Source organism: Heptranchias perlo, chromosome 29 (genome assembly GCF_035084215.1).
Source record: "Heptranchias perlo isolate sHepPer1 chromosome 29, sHepPer1.hap1, whole genome shotgun sequence".
In the NCBI taxonomy this organism is placed as follows: domain Eukaryota; kingdom Metazoa; phylum Chordata; class Chondrichthyes; order Hexanchiformes; family Hexanchidae; genus Heptranchias; species Heptranchias perlo.
This window is the reverse complement of record NC_090353.1, coordinates 35,010,573-35,033,332: the sequence shown is the minus strand read 5'-3', so window position 1 is coordinate 35,033,332 and position 22,760 is coordinate 35,010,573. Positions and strand designations below refer to the sequence as shown.

At 50.9% G+C, this 22,760-nt stretch overlaps 1 protein-coding gene across 1 annotated transcript in view; it reads right to left on the bottom strand.

Annotated features, from left to right (window-relative positions):
- The window catches only part of mef2b (myocyte enhancer factor 2b), a 100,786-nt gene that overhangs the window by 40,841 nt on the left and 37,185 nt on the right, over positions 1–22,760 (bottom strand). Inside the window, exons 2-3 of the mRNA XM_067968494.1 lie at positions 9,496–9,628; positions 173–376 (exon numbers count right to left, since the gene is read on the bottom strand). Of these exons, the coding sequence (XP_067824595.1) occupies positions 173–376; positions 9,496–9,549 (258 nt within the window). The 5' untranslated portion in view covers positions 9,550–9,628. The remainder of the gene's footprint in view (positions 1–172; positions 377–9,495; positions 9,629–22,760) is intronic.

The following is a 22,760-nucleotide window of genomic DNA, read 5'->3' as shown; positions in this document are numbered from 1 at the left end:
ACCCAGAGCAGCCTTCGATATTCAGCGCCCAAAACCCCCCAATCCCAACCCAACACTCAAGGATCGTCACGTGGCCACCAATGGTCACGGCCAGATTGGAAGAAGACCCTACGTTGCTGACTGGGGTTGGACGGAGGGGCTGGGGGGGGGGGGGGGGGGGGGAGGGATTTACCTCTAGGATGTCGGAGTTGGTACGGCTCTCGTGGGGCTCGCTGTACTCAGTGTACTTGAGCAGCACCCGGTCCATGTCGGTGCTGGCATACTGGAAGAGCCGGTTGGTGCTGTTGAAGATGATGAGGGCGATCTCGCAGTCGCACAAGACGCTCAGCTCGTAAGCCTTCTTCATCAGCCCGAACTTGCGCTTGGTGAAGGTCACCTGCCGGGGTGGGAAGAAAGGTCAAAAGTCAGTGCTATTGGGGTGGTGGGAGGAGGGGAGAGAAAAGAAAAGAGAAGCCCGATCTGAATCGAGGTTGGCGATGTTATCGTCAAGGCAACGTAACTCACCCACACCGGTGTTATTCACAAAGATCTGATGAGTAATTTTGTAAGTTACACATAGATTCACAACCCCAACCCACTGGACCTGGTGTGGGTATGTGGTGCTGAACCATGCAGACTGGGAGCAAAAACAACAACTTAAATTTTTATAGCGTCTTTAACATAGCAAAATGTCCCAAGGCTCTTCACAGGAGCATCATCAAGCAAAAATTGACACCGATGCACATAAGGAGATATTAGGACGGATGTCCAAAAGCTTAGTTAAAGAGGTCGGTTTTAAGGAGCGTCTTAAAGGAGGAGAGAGAGGGGGAGAAGTTTAGGGAGGGAATTCCAGAGCTTAGGGCCTAGGCGACTGAAGGCACGGCCGCCAATGCTGGAGCGATGGAAATCGGAGAGTTGTAGGGCTGGAGGAGGTTACAGAGATAGGGAGGGGGCGAGGCCATGGAGGGGTTTGAAAACGAGGATGAGAATTTTAAAATCAGAGGCATTGCTGGACCGGGAGCCAATGTAGGTCAGCGAGCACAGTGGGTGATGGGTGAACAGGACTTGGTGCGAATCAGGAAGGTCCCAAGTTCCAACTCTGCCCCCTCCCCATCTCTGTAACAAGCATCAATGTGATAAATGACCAGATAATCTGTTGCTTGAAGAATAAACATTGGCCATAACACTGGGAAGAACTCCACCACTGCTTTTTGTCGAAATAATGCCTTGGGGTCTTTTACATGTAAACAAGAGGGCAGACGGGGCCTCGGTTTAACATCTCATCCGAAAGACGGCACCTCCGACAGTGCAGCGCTCCATCAGTACTGCGCTGGGACTGTCAGCCTGGATTTTGTGCCCGAGTCTCTGGAGCAGGACTCGAACCCACAACCTCCTGACTCAGAGGTGAGAGGGCTACCCACTGAGCCACAGCCAGCTGAGGCAAGCAAACACTTATCAGTGAAAGCACAGCTCGCTATTCAGCTTGAACAGCCATCTAACACTCACTGTCTAGTCTGCTGAATGAAGAATGGCCACTTGGACAAGGGTTGAAAGCCTGCCAATGGCCATGGAACTGTGCCCCAACGTGAGTCATCTCCTTCAGGAGGGGAGGGAAGAAACACGGAACACAACAGGACCTCTCTCAACTTCTGAACCCTTTTTGCTTCTATTGCACTGTCCCTATGGGGGAAGGGGGGATAGGGAGGGAGGGGTAAAGATATTACATCACCCGGGGCTTTAAATACTTGAAGGGGAAAAAAAATTGCAGGGCTATGGGGGAAAAGAGTAGGGGGAGTGGGACTAATCGGATAGCTCTTTCAAAAGAGCCAGCACAGGCACGATGGGTCGAATGGCCTCCTTCTGTGCTGTATGATTCCATTATAGATGGAACGGGTGCAGACCGTGCCACAGTGAGGAGGTTGAGTCTCCTTTCCAACCCCCCTCTCGCAATTTCACACTAAGACGAGGTGACAAAAAGACATTAACACAATGGGTTGGTATCACACCACAAGGCCCAGGCAGTGTGACTGTGGCTTCACACGTACAGCAGGAGCCTGACGACACAGACTGCACGGGTTCAACTGTACACTCTGTGATGCAGAGTCTACATCAATTGATGTGTCTTAGCCAGCACCCAGGCAACCGTCCCAGTATGAGTCAGCACCTCAGAGAGGAGAGGAGTGCAACAAAAACCCTTGTATTTAAATCAATGCCTGCTGCGTAAATGGACTTGTCGAGCAATCTTTACAACCTCCCCCAGCCCGACAACCCTCCGAGATCTCTGCGCTCCTCCAATTCCGGCCTCTTGCGCATCCCCGATTTTAATCGCCCCCACCATTGGCGGCCGTGCCTTCAGCTGCCTGGGCCCTGAGCTCCCTATACCTCTCTCTCCTCCTTTAAGACGCTCCTTAAAACCTACCTCTTTGACCACCTGTCCTAATATCTCATTACGTGGCTCAGTGTCAAATTTTTGTTTGATAATCGCTCCTGTGAAGCGTCTTGGAGCGTTCTTACTACATTAAAGGTGCTGGAAAAGTGGGCATTGTTGTTGTTTGGGGTTGCCAACCTTCCAGGGTTGTCCTGGAGTCTCCAGGAATTAAAGGTTAATATCCTGGACACTGCTGCAAGCAACTAGGGACAAAAAAAAAATCATAGGGACATTAAAAAAATTGTGTGTTTGTAACATTTTCTTTCGACACTTTTGTTCCTTAACTTTAAAAGGCTGTTTGACCAGTCGGGGCGGTTAGAGGTGGGAGGTCATGCGATGAAATCTCCAGGAATATGCCCAAGCAGAGTTGGCAATCTAAATCGAGCACGGTAGAGTAGTGGTTGTCATTGGATAAGTAATGCAGAGTCCTGCAATAATAAGCCAGAGGACGTGAGTTCAAACCCTGCCATGGAGTTTGAGAGTTTGAATTCAGTTTAAATTCAACTAGATAAGCACGAGGGAGGAAGGAATAGGAGGTTTTTTTAAATTATTCGTTCATGGGATGTGGGCGTCGCTGGCGAGGCCGGCATTTATTGCCCATCCCTAATTGCCCTCGAGAAGGTGGTGGTGAGCCGCCGTCTTGAACCGCTGCAGTCCGTGTGGTGACGGTTCTCCCACTGTGCTGTTCGGAAGGGAGTTCCAGGATTTTGACCCCCTAATAGGGTTTGATAAAGAGGGGTGGGTGGAGGCTTGTGTGGAGCATTAATGCCGGCATAGACCAGTTGGGCCGAATAGCCTGTTTCCATGATGTAGATTCAGTGTAAAAAAGAAAATCTGGAAATCAAAAACTAGTTTCAGTAAAAGTGACCATGAAGCTGTCGGATTGTCGTAAAAAACCAACGTCCTTTAGGGATGGAAACCTGCTGTCCTTACCCAGTCTGTGCGGGCCTGTATGTGACTCCAGTCCCACACCGGGACTCTTAACTTCCCTTTGAAGTGGCTTAGCAAGCCGCTCGGTTGTATCAAACCAATACCAATGGTTCAAGAAGGCGGCCCACCATCACCTTCTCAGGGCAACTAGGGATGGGCAATAAATGCAGGTCTTTGCCAGCGATGCCCACAGCCCGAGAATGAATAAAAATAAATAAAATTGCTTGAAAATATCTCTATCGAGGGAGGGAGAACTGTCCGAGGGACAGTGTGAATTCATAAACAAGAAAATTGGTTCAATATTAAATAAAAAGCGGCCGAAACCAATACTTTGATGAGAATACCACAAGCCAAAGATAGCCACGAGAAACCAACGACTTCACAAATGGCGAACGATTACTTGTTCCCGGGAATCCACCTGCCAGAGGCTCCGACTGCATTGCAACTTGACAGAACGGTCACTGACTCGTCAGTCTTGTGACCTGCTGACTCACAACCAGAGATTAGGCAAATCAGATGCAAATCGGTTCATCGCTGCTTATTATTTGGATTTGAAAACAGTGGGTGGCCCCTCGGGAACTTAACCTGGCCATAAGGGCATTCAGAAAGAAGGAATGCATTTATATAGCGCCTTTCACAACCTCAGGGCATCCCAGAACGCTTTACAGCCAATGAAGTACTTTTCGAAGTGTAGTCACTGTTGTAATGTAGGAAATGCGGCAGCCAATTTGCGCACAGCAAAGGACCCACAAACAGCAATGTGATAATGACCAGATAATCTGTTTTTTGTGGTGTTGGTTGAGGGATAAATATTGACCCAGGACACAAGGGAGAACTCCCTCCTCCCCTTCTTCGAAATAATGCCATGGAATCTATTACGTCCACCTCGGTTTAACATCTCATCCGAAAGACGGCACCTCCGACAGTGTAGCACTCCCTCGGTAATGGCACTGGGAGTGTCAGCCTGGATTATGTGCTCAAGTCTTTGGAGTGGGACTTGAACCCATGACCTTTTGACTCAGAGAACTACCCACTGAGCCGAGGCTAACACCATGTACCAAAATTATATTTTCTTCCCCAGTTTTCCCTTCCTCTCTCCTGAAGAAACTATCTAGCTGGGGTACAGTCCTGCGGGCACCTAGTACCTCCCTCTGCGCCAGGCCAACGCAACGCCAACGAGGTTTGAACCTGGGCCACTGACATTCAACCCCTGGTCTGTGTTGAGGGTTGCGGTGGAGAGGGGGTGGGGGGGGGGGGGGGAGGGAAAGTAGGGGGATATCGGCCAGGGTTCCCACTCCTGGTTACTACCCAGTGACTCCTACTGGGATGTGTTAGTGCAGTTAGGATTGGAGATGCCCTCCATGGTTGATTATCCTGCTGGCATTCACCGTCCAGGTTCACAGACGGAGAACGGCCTCTTGGGGGAGGTCCTGGAAGGCTCCCAGCAAAGAGTCAGTCGCTTCAGTAGAGGAAGAATAAGGGGGGAGGGAGGCTGGGAATTTTGGGAAGGGAAGAGAAGGAGTTCAAGGAAAGCAACTTTGACCCACAAGGACCAAAGCCCACAGACGTTTTCAATTAAAAATGATTACACAAAGGTGTGGCCAATTGAAAGGACAATGTCACCTGACAGCTGGTGAAACACGGTGCCAACTTTCGGAACAAACTGCAGGGTGACCTGGTTGGCGATTTAACAAGCCTGTCATGTTATCGATGTCGTCCATCATTTCTGACAGGTTGTAAAGTCCAGTTTTCCTTTTCTCCCATCCGGAAGACTCTGATTCTCGCTGGGATCTTTTGGGAACTCTGGTACTTACCTCTCAACCAAACATCACTAAAACAGATTATCTGATCATTTATCACACTGCTGTTTGTGGGATCTTGCTGTGCGCAAATTGGCTGCCCCGTTTCCTACATTGCAACAGTGACTACACTTCAAAAAGTATATCATTGGCTGTAAAGCGCTTTGGGACACCCTGAGGTCGTGAAAGATGCTATTTAAATGCATGCTTTAGTTTGTTTCTTCCTTTCTCACCCAAATGACCATTCTTGAAGTGCAAGCCGAGGCAGCTGAGTGTGGGGTCGAGACTATTCGACTGTGAGTGGCATCCCATGACTGCAAGGTCAACTGGATAGAGCCCAGAGAGCAGGGTCTCTGGCTGTTTCTTTCCCACTCCCTAGCGTCCTGGTGGCCCAATTACTGCAGTTATACTACTGCTGATCCAGCTGAGGTAAAGGGAGAAATCCTGGGCACCTCCCTGGGCCGTGGTAACTCAGTCAGCGGAGCCAGGCAAGGAGCTGGTGAATTGGTAACTTTTAAAAAAAATTTCAATGAACCCGAAAGAAATTATCGTGAGAGTTTCTCCTGTCGCTTTAGCGTTCCCCTGGTGACCCAAAAAAAAAGGTGGAATTTCAACTGGGATCATGGAGTGATCTATTCCAGGAGGCTCCTGGGATTTAGCCTGACCCAAAAAAACTCCCTAATATGGTGACGGTGCCCCCTTTATCGCCAATCCAGGGCATGACCCCTCTTCGCAAAAATAGAATGCTCGCTCCCTTTCCTGCAGGCTGAAGTCTCTCAGCCGAAGTGAAGATTCCCGTCTTAGTTTTAGATTCATGCCGGCAACCGGGGAATTCCGCCTCCGATCCTCACACGAGCAGATGGCCGACTTTCCTTGGGGATCTTGGCGTCAATCCAGGAAAACGCCCCCAACAGTGCAACTTCCCACATTTCTTGGGGCCACGTGTCGAACACCACCACCTTCCTTAAATCAATCTACTGCCTCCAATTTTCTGTTTGGGGCTCATCCCTGTCGCCTGCTATTACATAGAATTACATTACATAGAATTTACAGCTCAGAAACAGGCCATTCGGTGTGGTTTATGCTCCACACGCGCCTCCTCCCTCCCTACTTCATCTCGCCCGATCAGCATATCCTTCTATTCCTTTCCCCCTCATGTGTTTATCTAGCTTCCCCTTAAATGCATCTGTACTATTCGCCTCAACTACTCCTTGTGGTAACGAGTTCCACATTCTCACCACTCTCCGAGTAAAGAAGTTTCTCCTGAATTCCCTATTGGATTTATTAGTGACCATCTTATATTTATGGACTCGAGGTTTGTTCTCCCCCTTTAAGTGGAAACATTTTCTCCACGTCTACTCGTATCAATCCCCTTCATCATTTTAAAGACGTCGATCAGGTCACCGCTCAGTCTTCTCTTTCCTAAAGAAAAGAGCCCCAGCCTGTTCAGTCTTTCCTGATAGTTATAAGCTCTCAGTTCTGGTATCATCCTTGTAAATCTTTTTTTGGACCTTCTCCAGTGCCTCTATATCGTTTTTGTAACATAGAGACCAGAACTGTGCACAGTCCTCTTAAGTGGGGGTGGGGGGGATGGGGGATGGGTGATGGGGGGGATGGGTGATGGGGGGGATGGGTGATGGGGGGGATGGGGGGGATGGGGGGGATGGGGAAACCTGCCCTACGGAGCAACAGGGTGCAAGGGACGGCCAACTGAACTTCCCGATCTTGGTTGGGTTGTCATGGGATAGCAGGACGAGAAAACCAAAACAGGGTGAGCCCAGTCTGCTCTCTTGGCCGTCCTGGTGGCCACTGGCATAATAATATTGGCACAAGTCCAACAATGGTGAAGGACGTAATGGGAGGGGGATGCTGAGTTAAAAAAATTGAGGATGGGGAGGGGGCACAATTTTGTTTTAAAAACTGTCCGTTGGCAACCTGCTGGGTGGGTTTAGTCAGTAAGTTCAGTGCCCAGTGTGGTACAGAGCCTTGTAGTTTCGATGCCCACTGTACAAAGTTAGCTGGCGTCAGCTCAGGTATCATCAGAGGTGCCACCACTGGCCTCAGATACCCTGGAATGGGAAGGGGATGGGAACCAGCCAAGGACCCAACTCCTCATCGCTGTCCAGCTGGAGAATGTAAGGGTGTGGACTTCGTTGTGATTCTCTCCACTGCCAAATAACTTGTCGGCACTCACTCTCTAGGATTACGCATGAAATATTGGAGCCAATACCTTAGCGAGAGAAAGGGTAAGAAAATTGGGTAGGGATGTCAGTCGCGGACGGGGGAGGGGGGGGTCAGTCGCGGACGGGGGAGGGGGGGGTCAGTCGCGGACGGGGGAGGGGGGGTCAGTCGCGGACGGGGGAGGGGGGGTCAGTCGCGGACGGGGGAGGGGGGGTCAGTCGCGGACGGGGGAGGGGGGGTCAGTCGCGGACGGGGGAGGGGGGGTCAGTCGCGGACGGGGGAGGGGGGGTCAGTCGCGGACGGGGGAGGGGGGGTCAGTCGCGGACGGGGGAGGGGGGGTCAGTCGCGGACGGGGGAGGGGGGGGTCAGACGCGGACGGGGGAGGGGGGTCAGCCGCGGAGGGGGGAGGGGGGTCAGCCGCGGACGGGGGAGGGGGGTCAGCCGCGGACGGGGGAGGGGGGTCAGCCGCGGACGGGGGAGGGGGGTCAGCCGCGGAGGGGGGAGGGGGGTCAGCCGCGGACGGGGGAGGGGGGTCAGCCGCGGACGGGGGAGGGGGGTCAGCCGCGGACGGGGGAGGGGGGTCAGCCGCGGACGGGGGAGGGGGGTCAGCCGCGGACGGGGGAGGGGGGTCAGCCGCGGACGGGGGAGGGGGGTCAGCCGCGGACGGGGGAGGGGGGTCAGCCGCGGCCGGGGGAGGGGGGTCAGCCGCGGCCGGGGGAGGGGGGTCAGCCGCGGCCGGGGGAGGGGGGTCAGCCGCGGCCGGGGGAGGGGGGTCAGCCGCGGCCGGGGGAGGGGGGTCAGCCGCGGCCGGGGGAGGGGGGTCAGCCGCGGCCGGGGGAGGGGGGGTCAGCCGCGGCCGGGGGAGGGGGGTCAGCCGCGGCCGGGGGAGGGGGGGTCAGCCGCGGCCGGGGGAGGGGGGTCAGCCGCGGCCGGGGGAGGGGGGTCAGCCGCGGCCGGGGGAGGGGGGTCAGCCGCGGCCGGGGGAGGGGGGTCAGCCGCGGCCGGGGGAGGGGGGTCAGCCGCGGCCGGGGGAGGGGGGTCAGCCGCGGCCGGGGGAGGGGGGTCAGCCGCGGCCGGGGGAGGGGGGTCAGCCGCGGCCGGGGGAGGGGGGTCAGCCGCGGCCGGGGGAGGGGGGGTCAGCCGCGGCCGGGGGAGGGGGGTCAGCCGCGGCCGGGGGAGGGGGGGTCAGCCGCGGCCGGGGGAGGGGGGTCAGCCGCGGCCGGGGGAGGGGGGGTCAGCCGCGGCCGGGGGAGGGGGGTCAGCCGCGGCCGGGGGAGGGGGGTCAGCCGCGGCCGGGGGAGGGGGGTCAGCCGCGGCCGGGGGAGGGGGGTCAGCCGCGGCCGGGGGAGGGGGGTCAGCCGCGGCCGGGGGAGGGGGGTCAGCCGCGGCCGGGGGAGGGGGGTCAGCCGCGGCCGGGGGAGGGGGGTCAGCCGCGGCCGGGGGAGGGGGGTCAGCCGCGGCCGGGGGAGGGGGGTCAGCCGCGGCCGGGGGAGGGGGGTCAGCCGCGGCCGGGGGAGGGGGGTCAGCCGCGGCCGGGGGAGGGGGGTCAGCCGCGGCCGGGGGAGGGGGGTCAGCCGCGGACGGGGGAGGGGGGTCAGCCGCGGACGGGGGAGGGGGGTCAGCCGCGGACGGGGGAGGGGGGTCAGCCGCGGACGGGGGAGGGGGGTCAGCCGCGGACGGGGGAGGGGGGTCAGCCGCGGACGGGGGAGGGGGGTCAGCCGCGGACGGGGGACGGGGGTCAGCCGCGGACGGGGGAGGGGGGTCAGCCGCGGACGGGGGAGGGGGGTCAGCCGCGGACGGGGGAGGGGGGTCAGCCGCGGACGGGGGAGGGGGGTCAGCCGCGGACGGGGGAGGGGGGTCAGCCGCGGACGGGGGAGGGGGGTCAGACGCGGACGGGGGAGGGGGGTCAGACGCGGAGTCAGCTGTGAACGGGGGGAGGAGTCAGCTGTGGACGGGGGGAGGAGTCAGCTGTGGACGGGGGGAGGAGTCAGCTGTGGACGGGGGGAGGTGTCAGCTGTGGACGGGGGGAGGTGTCAGCTGTGGACGGGGGGAGGTGTCAGCTGTGGACGGGGGAGGAGTCAGCTGTGGACGGGGGGAGGAGTCAGCTGTGGACGGGGGGAGGAGGTCAGTTGGCAGGGGGCTCAAGGTTGCACCACGCCCCCCCGGGGAATCCCATACCTGTCGGTTCCGCTGATCAACGATCCGGGAGATCTGTATCTTCTTTCTTCCCATTTTTCACTCTCCACTTGTCTAACAATCTCGTCTCTTTGACGTTTCAAATCCAAGTACAGAACTGTTTTTTTGTCATCACCTGCGTGGGGAGGGGGAGGAATAAATGCACATAATAAATAATTACATCTGTACAATATATTAAAAAATCTTATATCTGCACCTAGTTCTGTCGACGGAACCTTACCACATTTTAAAATTCCTATTCTTAATGAAAACTGCCTATGTAAACACGTCACATTGTAATTACACTCTCTCACCAGTGGTGGTGCCAAGTCACCTCAATTTTGATCTTCCACCTTCTTGCCCTGTATATAACTCCCTCGGCTGCATATAGTAACACCACTATTCCCTGCCAGAATGGATATGATTGGGTAACTCTCCCGTCAATCACTCCTGGAATCCACATTGCAGTAAGTAACTGGGATTGATTTTACGGATATAATTTGTATTATGTAACTATCCTCCACTCACTGCATTTTGCTGGAGAAATCAACCCGCTTCAGTCATGATCTCTGTTTGCTGTAGTTCATAGAAACTCTTTTTAAATAGACTCTGTAGACTGTTTGCTGCAGTGCATTGTTTAAATAGACTTTGTTTGTCAAGTAAATAGACTTTGTTTGCTAAAAAAAAGACTGGTTGCTGTGGGTACTGCTGTAAGTCCAAAACCCTGGTTAGACCGCACCTGGAGTACTGTGAGCAGTTCTGGGCACCGCACCTTCGGAAGGACATACTGGCTTTGGAGGGAGTGCAGCGTAGGTTTACTGGAATGATACCCGGACTTCAAGGGTTAAGTTACGAGGAGAGATTACACAAATTGGGGCATGTATTCTCTGGCGTTTCGAAGGTTAAGGAGTGATCTGATCAAAGTTTATAAGATATTAAGGGGAACAGATAGGGTGGATAGAGAGAAACTATTTCCGCTGGTTGGGGATTCTAGGAGTAGGGGGCACAGTCTAAAAATTAGAGCCAGACCTTTCAGGAGAGAGATTAGAAAACATTTCTACACACAAAGGGTGGTAAAAGTTTGGAACTCTCTTCCACAAACGGCAATTGATACTAGCTCAATTGCTATATTTAGATAGATAGCTTTTTGGCAATCAAAGGTATTAAGGGATATGGGCCAAAGTCGGGTATATGGAGTTAGATCACAGATCAGCCATGATCTTATCAAATGGCGGAGCAGGTACGAGGGGCTGAATGGCCTACTCCTGTTCCTATATTCCTATGTAAGTCTTGCCCCACCCCACCTTCAACTCATTGGCTGACACAGTGGTGTTAATAGACAGTCTGGTCCAATCTAATTCTCTGCTTCCCAAATCACTGTGAATTTTGCTATTTAAGTATAAATAAGAATATCAAATTCAAAGCATTATACAGAAAGAAGGACAGAATATATGACTTTCAAATGGGGAATAAACTACATTTGTGCGCCTTGGTCCAAATATTCTCCGCCCTCTAACCCTGTTTCACCTGAAGACTACACAGTCTTGACACCCTGTGCACATCACCGCAAAAATGAGAGTGCATGGAATTAGGAGACAACTTATTAGCTTGGATAGGGAATTGGTTAGGAGGTAGGAGACAGAGAGTAGGGATAATGGGTATGTACTCAAACTGGCAGGATGTGACTAGTGGAGTCCCCCCAGGGATCTGTACTGGGGCCACAGCTTTTCACTATAGTTATAAATGACTTGGATGAAGGAATAGAGAGCTGTATATACGAAGTTTGCTGATGACACCAAGTTAAGTGGCCCAGTAAATAATGTAGATGGGAGTAAAAGGTTGCAAAGGGACATTGAGAGATTAAGTGAGTGGGCAAAACTGTGGCAGATAGAGTTCAATGTGGGGAAACGTGAGGTTCACTTTGGACCTAAGATAGATAGATCAGAGTATTTTCTAAATGGCGAGAAGCTCGGAACTGTGGATGAGCAGAGAGATTTAGGGGTCCAAGAACAGGAATCATTAAAAGCTAGTGGACAGGTACAAAAAACAATTTAAAAGGCTAATTAAATGTTGGCCTTTATCGCAAGAGGGCTGGAATATAATGGGGTAGAAGTTATGTTACAGCTGTACAGAGCTCTGGTTACACCCCGTCTGGAGACTGGGTTCAGTTCTGGGCACCGCACCTCAGGAAGGATATATTGACCTTGGAGGGGGTGTAGAGCAGATTCACCAGAATGATAGCGGGGCTAAAAGGGTTAAATTATGAGGACAGATTACATAGACTAGGCTCGTATTCCCTTGAATACAGAAGATTAAGGGATGATCTAATTGAAATGTTTAAGATGATTAAAGGATTTGATAGGGTAGATGGAGAGAAACTATTTCCTCTGGTGGGAGAGTCCAGAACAAGGGGGCATAACCTTAAAATTAGAGCCAGGCCGTTCAGGGGTGATGTCAGGAAGCACTTCTTCACACAAAGGGGAGTGGAAATCTGGAACTCTCTCCCCCAAAAAGCTGTTGAGGCTGGGGGACAATTAAAGATTTCAAAGATTGATAGATTTTTGTTAGGGAAGGGTATTAAGGGTTACAGAACCAAGGCGGAGAAATAGAATTAAGATTCAGATCAGCCATTATTTAACTGAATGGCGGAACAGGCTTGAGGGGCTGAATGGCCTCCTCCTGTTCCTATGTTCCAATATTAAATAAATGTTACTCATTTTAATTTATTTGAACGTGACTGTTATTAACAGGAACCACGTCATAATCTCTGAGAGAGAATAAGCACAACTGATTGGGAGAACAGGTGGAGGGATTCAAACAGTCAGTAATATCGCTGACTGGTTGAATTGGCTGTCAATCATTTTTTTTTTTTGCTGACCTGATTGGCCGTTTGGCAATACTTAGAGTATATTTTCAAACCAGTAATCAGTGTTCTTCAAAACCAGCACAGTCATTCAAGAGTTTATAAAATAGCTTGTGGTTGTTGTGCCACGTAGCCCTCAGCTGCAGTCATACAAGGTTTTCGGAAAGTAATACAACCCTCCCTTTTTTCTTCCCCGCCCTTCCAGTTTACTCCCGTCCACTCTGAAGGTGCTGACTCTCACTGGGGTCTGGGCCCTCCGTCCAACTGACCATTGGCTGAGCCCTGGCAGCGAGTGCCGACAGGGTATTTGACCAGACTTGACAGGAGTCACTGGACAGCGATCGGGAGCAGGAGCTCTTCCCGATTTCCTCTCCCCGGCCCAGCCGAGTGTTTAGGGGGGAGTCTCGAGGGAGAAGGGAATCAGAGTGATACGGTGGGGGGGGAGGCGGGAAGAAGTAATTAAGAGTGGGAGGAGGTATCAAGGGATATGGGGAATCGGGTGGGAAAGTGGAGTTGAGGTGGAAGATCAGCCATGGTCTTATTGAATGGTGGAGCGGGCTCGAGGGACATTATGGCCTACTCCTCCTCCTGTTCCTTGTGTTCTTATGTGTGGAGTATAAACACCAGCATACAGGCCTCTTTCTGTGCTGTAGATTTTCATGGTGCCCCTTCAGCCCAGCTGACAGCAAACAACTGAGCAAAAACCAGGCCAATTGAGTGAGGTACTCAATGACAGCTGATGCCCATAGAATCGTAGAAGCTTCCCGAGCGAAAAGTGGCCATTCGGCCCATCTGTGACGGCTTTTTACTAGAGCGATCTAAAGCTGATCCCACTTCATTGCTCTCTCCCCACAGCCCTGTATCTTCCTCTGCTTCAAATTTTTATTTACTCTTCCCGTACAAGATCCAACGGCCTCTGCCTCAACTATTCCATGTGGCAAAGCATCCCATGGTCCAACAACCCTCAGCATCAAGAGATTTCTCCTAATCTCCCTCCTCACTCTCTGAGTGACAATTTTAAATGGGTAATTGTTTGGGACAGTGGGCCTCTACACAAGAGGTAGTGGGTCCGAGATCACTCCTGGTGATGACGGCACTGATGGAGTAACACGACACAGACCAGGAGGCTCCTGGTCCTGGCCTGTGCTGATCTCATCTGAGTGGCACTTGGGAATCTGCAATTGGTCTCAGCAACACTAGGTCAGGGCGAGGAAAATCAACCAGGTTCCCTGATCCCGATCGCTCCTTGGTGGCACCTGCTGAAAGGCACGTATATGTGCATGGTGTGCGTGTGTGCGAGTGTGTGTGTGTGTATGTGTATGCGCGTGATGCACGTGTATGCGCGTGCCCATGTGTGTAAGTAAATACAGTGACAATTAATTCATTGAATTTGCTGCCGACATTTATTGTATGATTAGGGCTGCCAACCCTCCAGGAATACCCTGGAGTCTCCAGGAATTAAAGACTAATCCAAACACTGCTGCGAGCCGACCAGGAGAAAAATCAGAGGGGCACATTAAATTTTCTTTGAACACTTTTGTTTACTAGTTGTAAAAATATTGGAGATTGTGGTGGGGGGGAGGGGAGAGGGAAGTCTGTTTGACTGAGTCAAGAATCATCCAATCTGGTAACAATGAAGAGTCTATACACTTTCCAATTGGCCGTGGGAAGGAGGGACACCGCAAGGATGGACATGTTGGGCAACCAATGCCGGGAGTGTTTGGGCGGGGCAGTTGGAGGCAGGAAGTCCTGTGATGACACCTCCAGGGCTATGTCCAACCAGAGTTGGCAACACCCTATGTCTAACAGGGATGGACTGGCATTTGGAAAAGCGGGTGATTTGCTGAGTGCGCCCGATTTCCATGGCACTGTGTTATCGGGGGGCCCCCCTTTCTTCCTGTGAGAATCCTGCATCCTTTCGGGGGAGGCAGTCTGCCTCTGTTATCTAGGTTCCCCGCTTGGTCGACGTACTTGGAGAACAGCTGAGGAACGATATCCCAGCAAGAGGTCAGTGCCTTCAGGAGAAAAGAGGGAAGACAACTGGGAAGGGGGAGGGGAGTTAGTTAGCGAAGATCTTTTCCTAAGACTTCAAAACAGACCTTGCAGTACTGTGTGGGATCTCTCTCCCTGGCTCGTCCTTTCCCCAGCCTCCCCTCCCCCTACTCAGGACATCACTTGCTGACCCATAAACTAAGATACTCCCCTTCACCTCTGCCTTCATCTGTGCCTTTGTTACCTCCAGACTCCGCTATTCCAATGGTCTCCTGGCTGGCCTCCCACCTTGCACCCGCTGTAAACTTGACCCTCTGGCTGTGGATGCTGAGTCATTGAATATATTCAAGGCTGCGATGGATGCATTTTTGGACTCTAGGGGAATCAAGGGATATGGGGATCGGGTGGGAAAGTGGAGTTGAGGTCGAAGATCAGCCATGATCTGATTGAATGGCGGAGCAGGCTCGAGGGGCTGTAAGACCTACTCCTGCTCCTATTTCTTATGTTCTTATGTAACTTGAGCTCATCCAAAACTCTGCTGTCCATATCCTAACTCGCACCAAGTCCCGTTCACCCATCACCCCCTGTGCTCGCTGACCTACATTGGCTCCCGGTCCGGCAACGCATCGATTTTTAAATTCCCACCCTCGTGTTCAAAATCCCTCCATGGCCTCCTCGCCCCTCCCTATCTCTGTAACCTACTCAAGCCCTACAACCCTCCGAGGTCTCTGCGCTCCTCCAATTCCGGCCTCTTGTGCATCCCCGATTTTCATCGCTCCACCATTGGCGGCCGTGCCTTCAGCTGCCTAGGCCCTAAGCTCTGGAATTCCCTCCCTAAACCTCTCCATCCCTCTACCTCTCTCCTACTTTAAGACGCTCCTTAAAACCTACCTCTTTGGCCAAGCTTTTGGTCACCTGACCTATTATCACCTTACGTGGCTTGGTGTCAATTTTTGTTTGATAATTGCTGCTGTGAAGCACCTTGGGACGTTTTACTATGTTAAAGGCTCTATATAAATGCAAGTTGCAGTTGTTGGTGAACAGATCAAGCGACAGGAAGAAAGCTTCATTCATGCAGCTTTGTACATACCCAGGTTTTGTCACTGCTTTCATTTCTTTCTTGTGTGGGAAACTGCAGAGAATGAAGTTGTTTGTTTGGCCAACACTGAAATATTTATGTGTGAACCGCAGCTCCTGCAGAAACTCTCCAGGCTCAATTGCGTCAGAGAGGGAGAGAGGGAGAGGGAGAGGGGGAGAAGGCAGATGCAGAGAAACCGTCCCCATACTCCCTTGATGGGAATTGGGTCAGGAACGGGATTAGTGTAGGTCGCTTAGAACTGGCCGGAGCCAGACTGAGAGGTGTACAGCAATTCGTCCCAGCTACTGTAGAATAACTTCCTTGCAAGCTTCAATTTAACACCAGAACACAAAGTCAAAAGCAATCCACACATGCAATATTCATTGTACTGCAACTCAAACTCCAGACCTAACAGCACTGTGGGAGCACCTCCATCACACAGACTGTAGTGGTTCAAGCATAAGGCCCACCAGCACCTTCTCAAGGGGCAACTAGGGATGGACAACAAATGCCGGCCTTGCCAGCGACACCCATATCCCGAGAGTGAATGAAAAGAAAATAGTGTCAAATGTGAAATTTTAAACAGTATTTACTCTCTAATTTTCTCACTTCCTCTCCTGAGGTCGCTGGGGTTGCTGGGGTCAGGTTCCAGGGGCATAGGGCGACCTCAACCCTCCTGTGAAGCACCCTGGGATGCGTTAATAGCGCTATATGATTGCAAGTTGTTGTTGTTGTGATGCCTTCAGAAGTGGCCTCACCACCATCTTCTCAGGGCAACTAGGGATGGGCAACAAACGTGGCCTCGTCAGCATCGCCCACATCCCAAGAACAAATTAAAACAAAACAGTGTGGTCCTGAGCTTGGAAAGTCCAAGTTTCGATCCTTGGTTAAGTTAGGCCATGCTGGAGTATTGTGTCCAATTCTGGGCACCGTACTTTAGGAAGGATGTCAAGGCCTTGGAGAGGATGCAGAGGAGATTTACCAGAATGGTACCAGGGATGAGGGACTTCAATTATGTGGAGAGACTGGAAAAGCTGGGATTGTTCTCTTTAGAGCAGAGAAGGTTAAGGGGAGATTCAATAGAGATGTTCAAAATTATATGGGGTTTTGATGGAGTGGATAGGGAGAAATTGTTTCCATTGGCAGGAGGGTCGATAACCAAAGGACACAGATTTAAGATAATAGGCAAAAGAACCAGAGGGGAGATGAGGAGAATTTTTTCTACGCAGCGAGTTATGATGATCTGGAATGCACTGCCCGAAAGGGCGGTGGAAGTAGATTCAATAATAACTTTCAAAAGGAAATTGGATAAATACTTAAAGGAAAAATTTGCAGGGCTATAGGGAAAGAGCAGAGGAGTGGGATTAATTGGATTGCTTCTTCAAAGAGCCGGCACAGGCACGATGGGTTGAATGGCCTCCTTCTGTGATGTAAAATTCTATAATTCTAAGGGTGACAAAGTCATCTCTTTTTTCCTGATTTTCTCTACCAAAATAACAACTTGCATTTATATAGCGCCTTTAACGTAGTAAAACATCTCAAGACGCTTCACAGGAGCGATTATCAAACAAAATTTGACACCGAGCCACATAAGGAGATATTAGGACAGGTGGTCAAAGAGGTAGGTTTTAAGGAGCGTCTTAAAGGAGGAGAGAGAGGTAGAGAGGTTTAGGGAGGGAATTCCAGAGCTTAGGGCCCAGACAGCTGAAGACACGGCCGCCAATAGTGGAGTGATTAAAACCTTCCACACCCTTCAATCTTCTCCCCTGCCCTCCCCTCATGGCCGGGTGGAGGAAAACCACCATGACCCCAAACTCAAGGGTCTGGACGCTGTCATCTTTAGATCAGCCGCAGTACGGTGGAAATTCTGAGTGTTACTGTGGCAGTGAGGGGTGGGAGGGGGGTTAGTGATGGCGGGGGGAGGGGGTGGAAGGGAGGTGATGCAGGTGCTTTGCTAATGTGGTAACGAGTGTGGTTCAAGAAGCACACTGCACGAAACGAAAGGAAGTTATCAATTGATAACGTTCATAGCAGGGTTATAGATCAGTGAAATATTGTGTAATATTTACAGGAGTGCCCAACCTCTGTGCAATAGAAAGAGTATCGCTGCTCGCTAATCAAAGCAAAATCAGAAATTTACTCTTTACAAAGCATGTTTACAATTTCATTACAAATAGCACACAGAGGAAATCTTCCCCTACTGCGTGGACCAGCAAGAACTTGCTATTATATAGTGCAGGGAGACATGTGAAGGTGCTTTACAATATAGGAAAAGAGTTATGGTGGATATCAATCATAGGGAAAGGGGAGAAGAATGAGGAGAAATAGGATGTAACGAGCAGAGGGAGATGATGAGAGTAGAATGGAGTGGAATTAAGAAGGTTGGATGGGAAAAGGGGAGAGGAATGGGGAATGGAAAGGACTATATAAGAGTGTAATTCGCAGCGAGCTGTACGCAGCGAGCTGTGCACAGAGCAGCACCAACCCCACCACCAATTCGCTCCCTTCTTCTCAGGGATGACAGGATTCGGCCTGGTTGTGATATCCTCTAGGGCTGACTGTCTGGCCTCTACTCACTGTCCAGCCAAGGGTCCGCTCTTTAAGGAAATGAGGGGAGAACATTGTTTTGGGGGGGGAGGGGGGGAGGGGGGGAGAATATCATGGAACAGCCCGAGGCCCCAAACACAGTGAAGCGCTTTGATTTTGTGATTGCCTTTTTCTCTCTGTTTGTGTGGAGGGAGCTTTACTCTGTATCTAGTTACCTGCCCTTGTCTCTCAGATCAGGGGGATTCCGGTCACCACAGGTTAGAACAGAATAATGAACCATGATGAAATATGCAAATCAGTATGTGGGAATCTACGCATAGGGGGCATTTAATGTAAATAGCTGATGAAGTCCAGGCACAAAACCACTGAAGTGCATTACGTCTCCATAGGAAATAAGAAGGGAACTGAGGACTTAGACCCTTGTGCAATTAAGTGGGTTATGTTATGATCTGGAATGCAATGCCAGAAAGGGTGGTCGAAGCAGATTCAATCGTAACTTTTAAAAGGGAATTGGATAAATACTTGAAGGGGACAAAAATTACAAGGCTATGGGGAAAGAGCGGGGGGAGTGGGAATAATTGGATAGCTCATTCAAAGAGCCGACACAGGCACGATGGGCTGAACGTCCTCCTTCTGTGCTGTATGATTCTGGGTAGTTATAGGAAGCAATTCTATGGGCAAGTACCATCCTGGACAGATACATAGCCTAAGGTGAGGGGGAGGATTGGCTGTAAGATACAGTGCCTTTTCAGGCTTGGGAACAGTGTTCAAATCCAGACTATACCGATGGGATGGAAGTCAATCTCTGCTAACTGAAAGATCAGTCTCAACCCAATCCTGATGACCTACAGCACAAAAACTACCCTAATTTGACAACCAGAGAAGATATATGGACACCTAGTGTGAGAATGGCTAAATATCATACCGAGGCAGTTTGGGACACTCTATTAAGGAACTTTACTCTGCATCTACCTTATGTTGGGAGTGCTTAATAGGGCAGTGCAGAGGGAGCTTTACTCAGTATCTAACTCATGCTGTACCTGCCCTGGGAGTGTTTGATGGGACAGTGTAGAGGGAGCTTTACTCTGTATCTAACCCGTGCTGTACCTGCCCTGGGAGTGTTTGATGGGACAGTGCAGAGGGAGCTTTAGTCTGTATCTAACTCATGCTGTACCTGCCCTGGGAGTGCTGACACTCGATGCCCAAAATGGAAAGTGTTACCTTCCCCAACACCACCAACCTTCACCCTGATAACCACAACAAAAGTTCATAAAACTATTAAAAAATATACATCTTATGCCTGCATGCACTGTCAACAAAACTTTACTTCCTGCTGTCACACTCTTCAGCCTCTTCTGTTACAAATTTCTATGTCCACATTTATGATGCAATCGGCCTATGTAAACTTGTCACGCTGTAATTACACCCTCCCACCAGTGGTGACACTGTAGCACCCCAGCTTTGCATCTTCCAGCTTCTCAGTTTGTACTGCTGAAAAATCCCTCTCCTCCAAACGAAGTTACTTCCCATTTGTCCTGTTTTGTTATTTAACTAAATACAATATATAAACTAGAATAGAATATAATGTATAGTATAACATATAAAATATAACATATAATATAATGTACATAAAAAAGAAAGACTTGCATCTCTATAATGCCTTTCATAACCTCAGGACGTCTCAAAGCGCTTTACAGCCAATGAAGTACTTTTTCGAAGTGTGATCACTGTCGTAATGCAGGAAATGCAGCAACCAATTTGCGCACAGCAAGGTCCCACAAACAGCAATGAGATCATAGAATCATAGAAAGGTTACAGCACGGAAGGAGGACATTTTGCCCATCGAGTCCATGCCGGCTCTGTACACGAGCAATCCAGCAAGTTCCACTCCCCCACCCTATCCCCGTAGCCCTGCAAATTTTTTCCTTTCAAGTATTTATCCAGTTCCCCTTTGAAGGCCATGATTGAACATGTTTTTAGGTGTTGGTTGAGGGATAAATATTGGCTAGGACACCGGGGAGAACTCCCCTTGCTCTTCTTCGAAACAGTGCTGGGGGATCTTTTACGTCTTCCCGAGAGGGCAGACGGAGCCTCGGTTTAAACTCGGTCCTGACTTCCCGTGTGCACCGCCGCAGGAGGTGGGCTGGCGTAAAACGTTACTGGGGTTGACGTGACCCTGCAGTGCAATGAGGAGAGACCCAAGAGATCAGGGCATGTTTCTGGGGAATTACAGGTCAGAATGTCTCTGTTCACTCACAGCTCCTGCATTTCTGAATGGATTGAAGAAGGGGCAGCCCAGCGCACCGGCACAGCGAGTCTCACGGAAGCACACTGCGGCCAGATTTTATAAATAACTGACTGTAAATAAATAAAACAGTGGAGATATCATAAACAGAACTAAAAATACCACGGGGCCTTGATAAAACAATGTGTCAGGGAGCAGGGAGCTTGACACTGGGCTCCCAGGGGTCCACATCCCTAAGCTGCTGCTCGCAACTGAAAGGCGGACTACCAGCAGGATAATGACTATCCCCAGGTGAGCTAAACTGGCAGATAATCAAGGGCAAGCGGGGTTTAAAATGAGGTCATTAACTCCTTTGGCAATAGTTTGAACATAAGAACATAAGAAATAGGAGCAGGAGTAGGCCATACGGCCCCTCGAGCCTGCTCCGCCATTCAATAAGATCACGGCTGACCTTCTACCTCAATTCCACTTTCCCGCCCTATCCCCATATCCCTTGATTCAGTTAGTGTCCAAAAATCTATCAATCTCAGTCTTGAATATACTCAACGACTGAGCATCCACAGCCCTGAGCAGCCTGTAGGAGCTTCAGAATAACCGGCCCTGATATTGGAAGATAAATTCTTAAAGTAGCCATATGACATTCCTCTCGCCACTATTTTAGTGCAGGTGCTAAACCATTTCAAATAAATGGGTTTACACTCGTGTTGGAGCCAGCTTTTGGCTCAGCGGTAGCATTCCCGCCTTTGAGTCAGTAGGTGAAGGGTTCGAGTCCGACTCCAGACAGCCCCGTTGAGTGGAGACCAGAACAAGGTCTCTCAATACTGAGTTGGCATCTAGAGGGGGACTCGCGACCAGACGGAGTGACCACTGGCTCAGTGGTAGCGCTCCCTCCTCTGAGTCAGAAGGATTGGGTTCAGGCCTCACTCCAGACAGTCCCGGCTCTGAATATTCCATTGATGTCCAGTGGGGGTACTTGCTTCCGAAGGGAACGGGTGCACCCCCCTCCCCATCGTAAGGCTAGGTGGTGGTCTTTAGCCTTGGTTGCAGACCAGCTAGGAGAAGATAGTCCAAAGGCAAAAACCCTTGAGGAAGGCTACAAGAATCTACCTCAGCTACTCTTCCCTAGTAAGTGGCTCAAGAATCTCAGGTGCATGACACCTGAGATAGGACTTGTCGTAGGGGCAGAACACAATGTATGGATGGGCATCTGGGTTAAAATAGGGGACAGAGGAATTTTGTACAAACTCGAAGCTTCCATCCATTGATATAAAGGTCAACCATTTATCTTCCACGCTGCTAATTATATTTTTCTTTACTCTGTTATCGTTAAAAAAAAACCTGCTATTACTGAAACTACCGGGTTATGTTTTGCAGTATCTGTGATTCCAGTTCTTTAATCATGCTCATCTGTATTGCCCTGCGTTAGGGATGATTACCCGTGCAGTTTTGGGACTTCAAAGTCTGGTTCGGGGCCTATCCTTCCAGTAATTTGGGGGAATGGAAACCAGACGTTAAACGGGCATGTTAAAAGTTAAAAGGCGACGCGCATATATACGATCAGGTCCACTTAAAGTTCACGAGCGTGCTCCAAGCAGCAAGCGTTCTCGCCTGGGGACAGGAAAGGGTCCTCTGCATTAGGGTTGCCAACCCTCCAGGATTATCCTGGAGTCTCCTGGAATTCAAGATTAATCTCCTGCTGCGGGCAACTCTAGGAGAAAAATCATAGAGGCTTTTCTTCATTTTCTTTGAACGCTTTTGTTTATTAAAATATTGGAGATGGGGGCGGGGAGAAGTGACTCTTTGATTGGGCGGGCCAGGTTGGAGTGGGGGAGGTCATGAGATGAAACCTCCAGGAATATGTCCAGCCAGAGTTGGCAACCTTACTCTGCACACTTGGGTACAGCTTTTGCTTCTTAAATTCCTCTGGTTTTCGCACAAGGCAAAAGATGGGCACCCAGACCTACGTTAGTCATGAACTTTGCTCCCCTTGTGGTTGAGGGTCACAGCCGCAAAATGGCACGATGGCTTTGGGGAACAACTCTAAGACATCCACCACCCCCCACCCCCCCCCGAATCCAGCCAGAAGGAACTCCCATTCCGCCTCTGTCTTTCTCCGCAGATAGGCAGAGCACTGTGGGAGGGAGGTTGCTGCAATTGCAACTGGCCCTTGCTTCCTGAATGACGCCCCATTCCAGCTAAGTGGACCCAACAAGGGGTGCCTGTGTCTAATCCGATGGTCAGGGGCAATACGGGTCTAAAGGGTGAGCAGAGTGCTTAGCACTCTCGCCTCTGAGTCAGGAGGTTATGGGTTCAAGACTACAGAGAACTGAGCACTAAAATCCAGGCTGACACTCCAGTGCAGTACTGAGGGGGTGCTGCACTGTCGTAGGTGCCGTCTTTCGGATAAGATGTCAAACGAAGGCCCTGTCTGCCCTCTCAAGTGAACATAACAGATCCCACAGCACTATTTCGAAGAAGAGCAGGGGAGTTCTCCCCAGTGTCCTGGCCAATATTTATCCCTCAACCAGCACCTAAAAAATGAT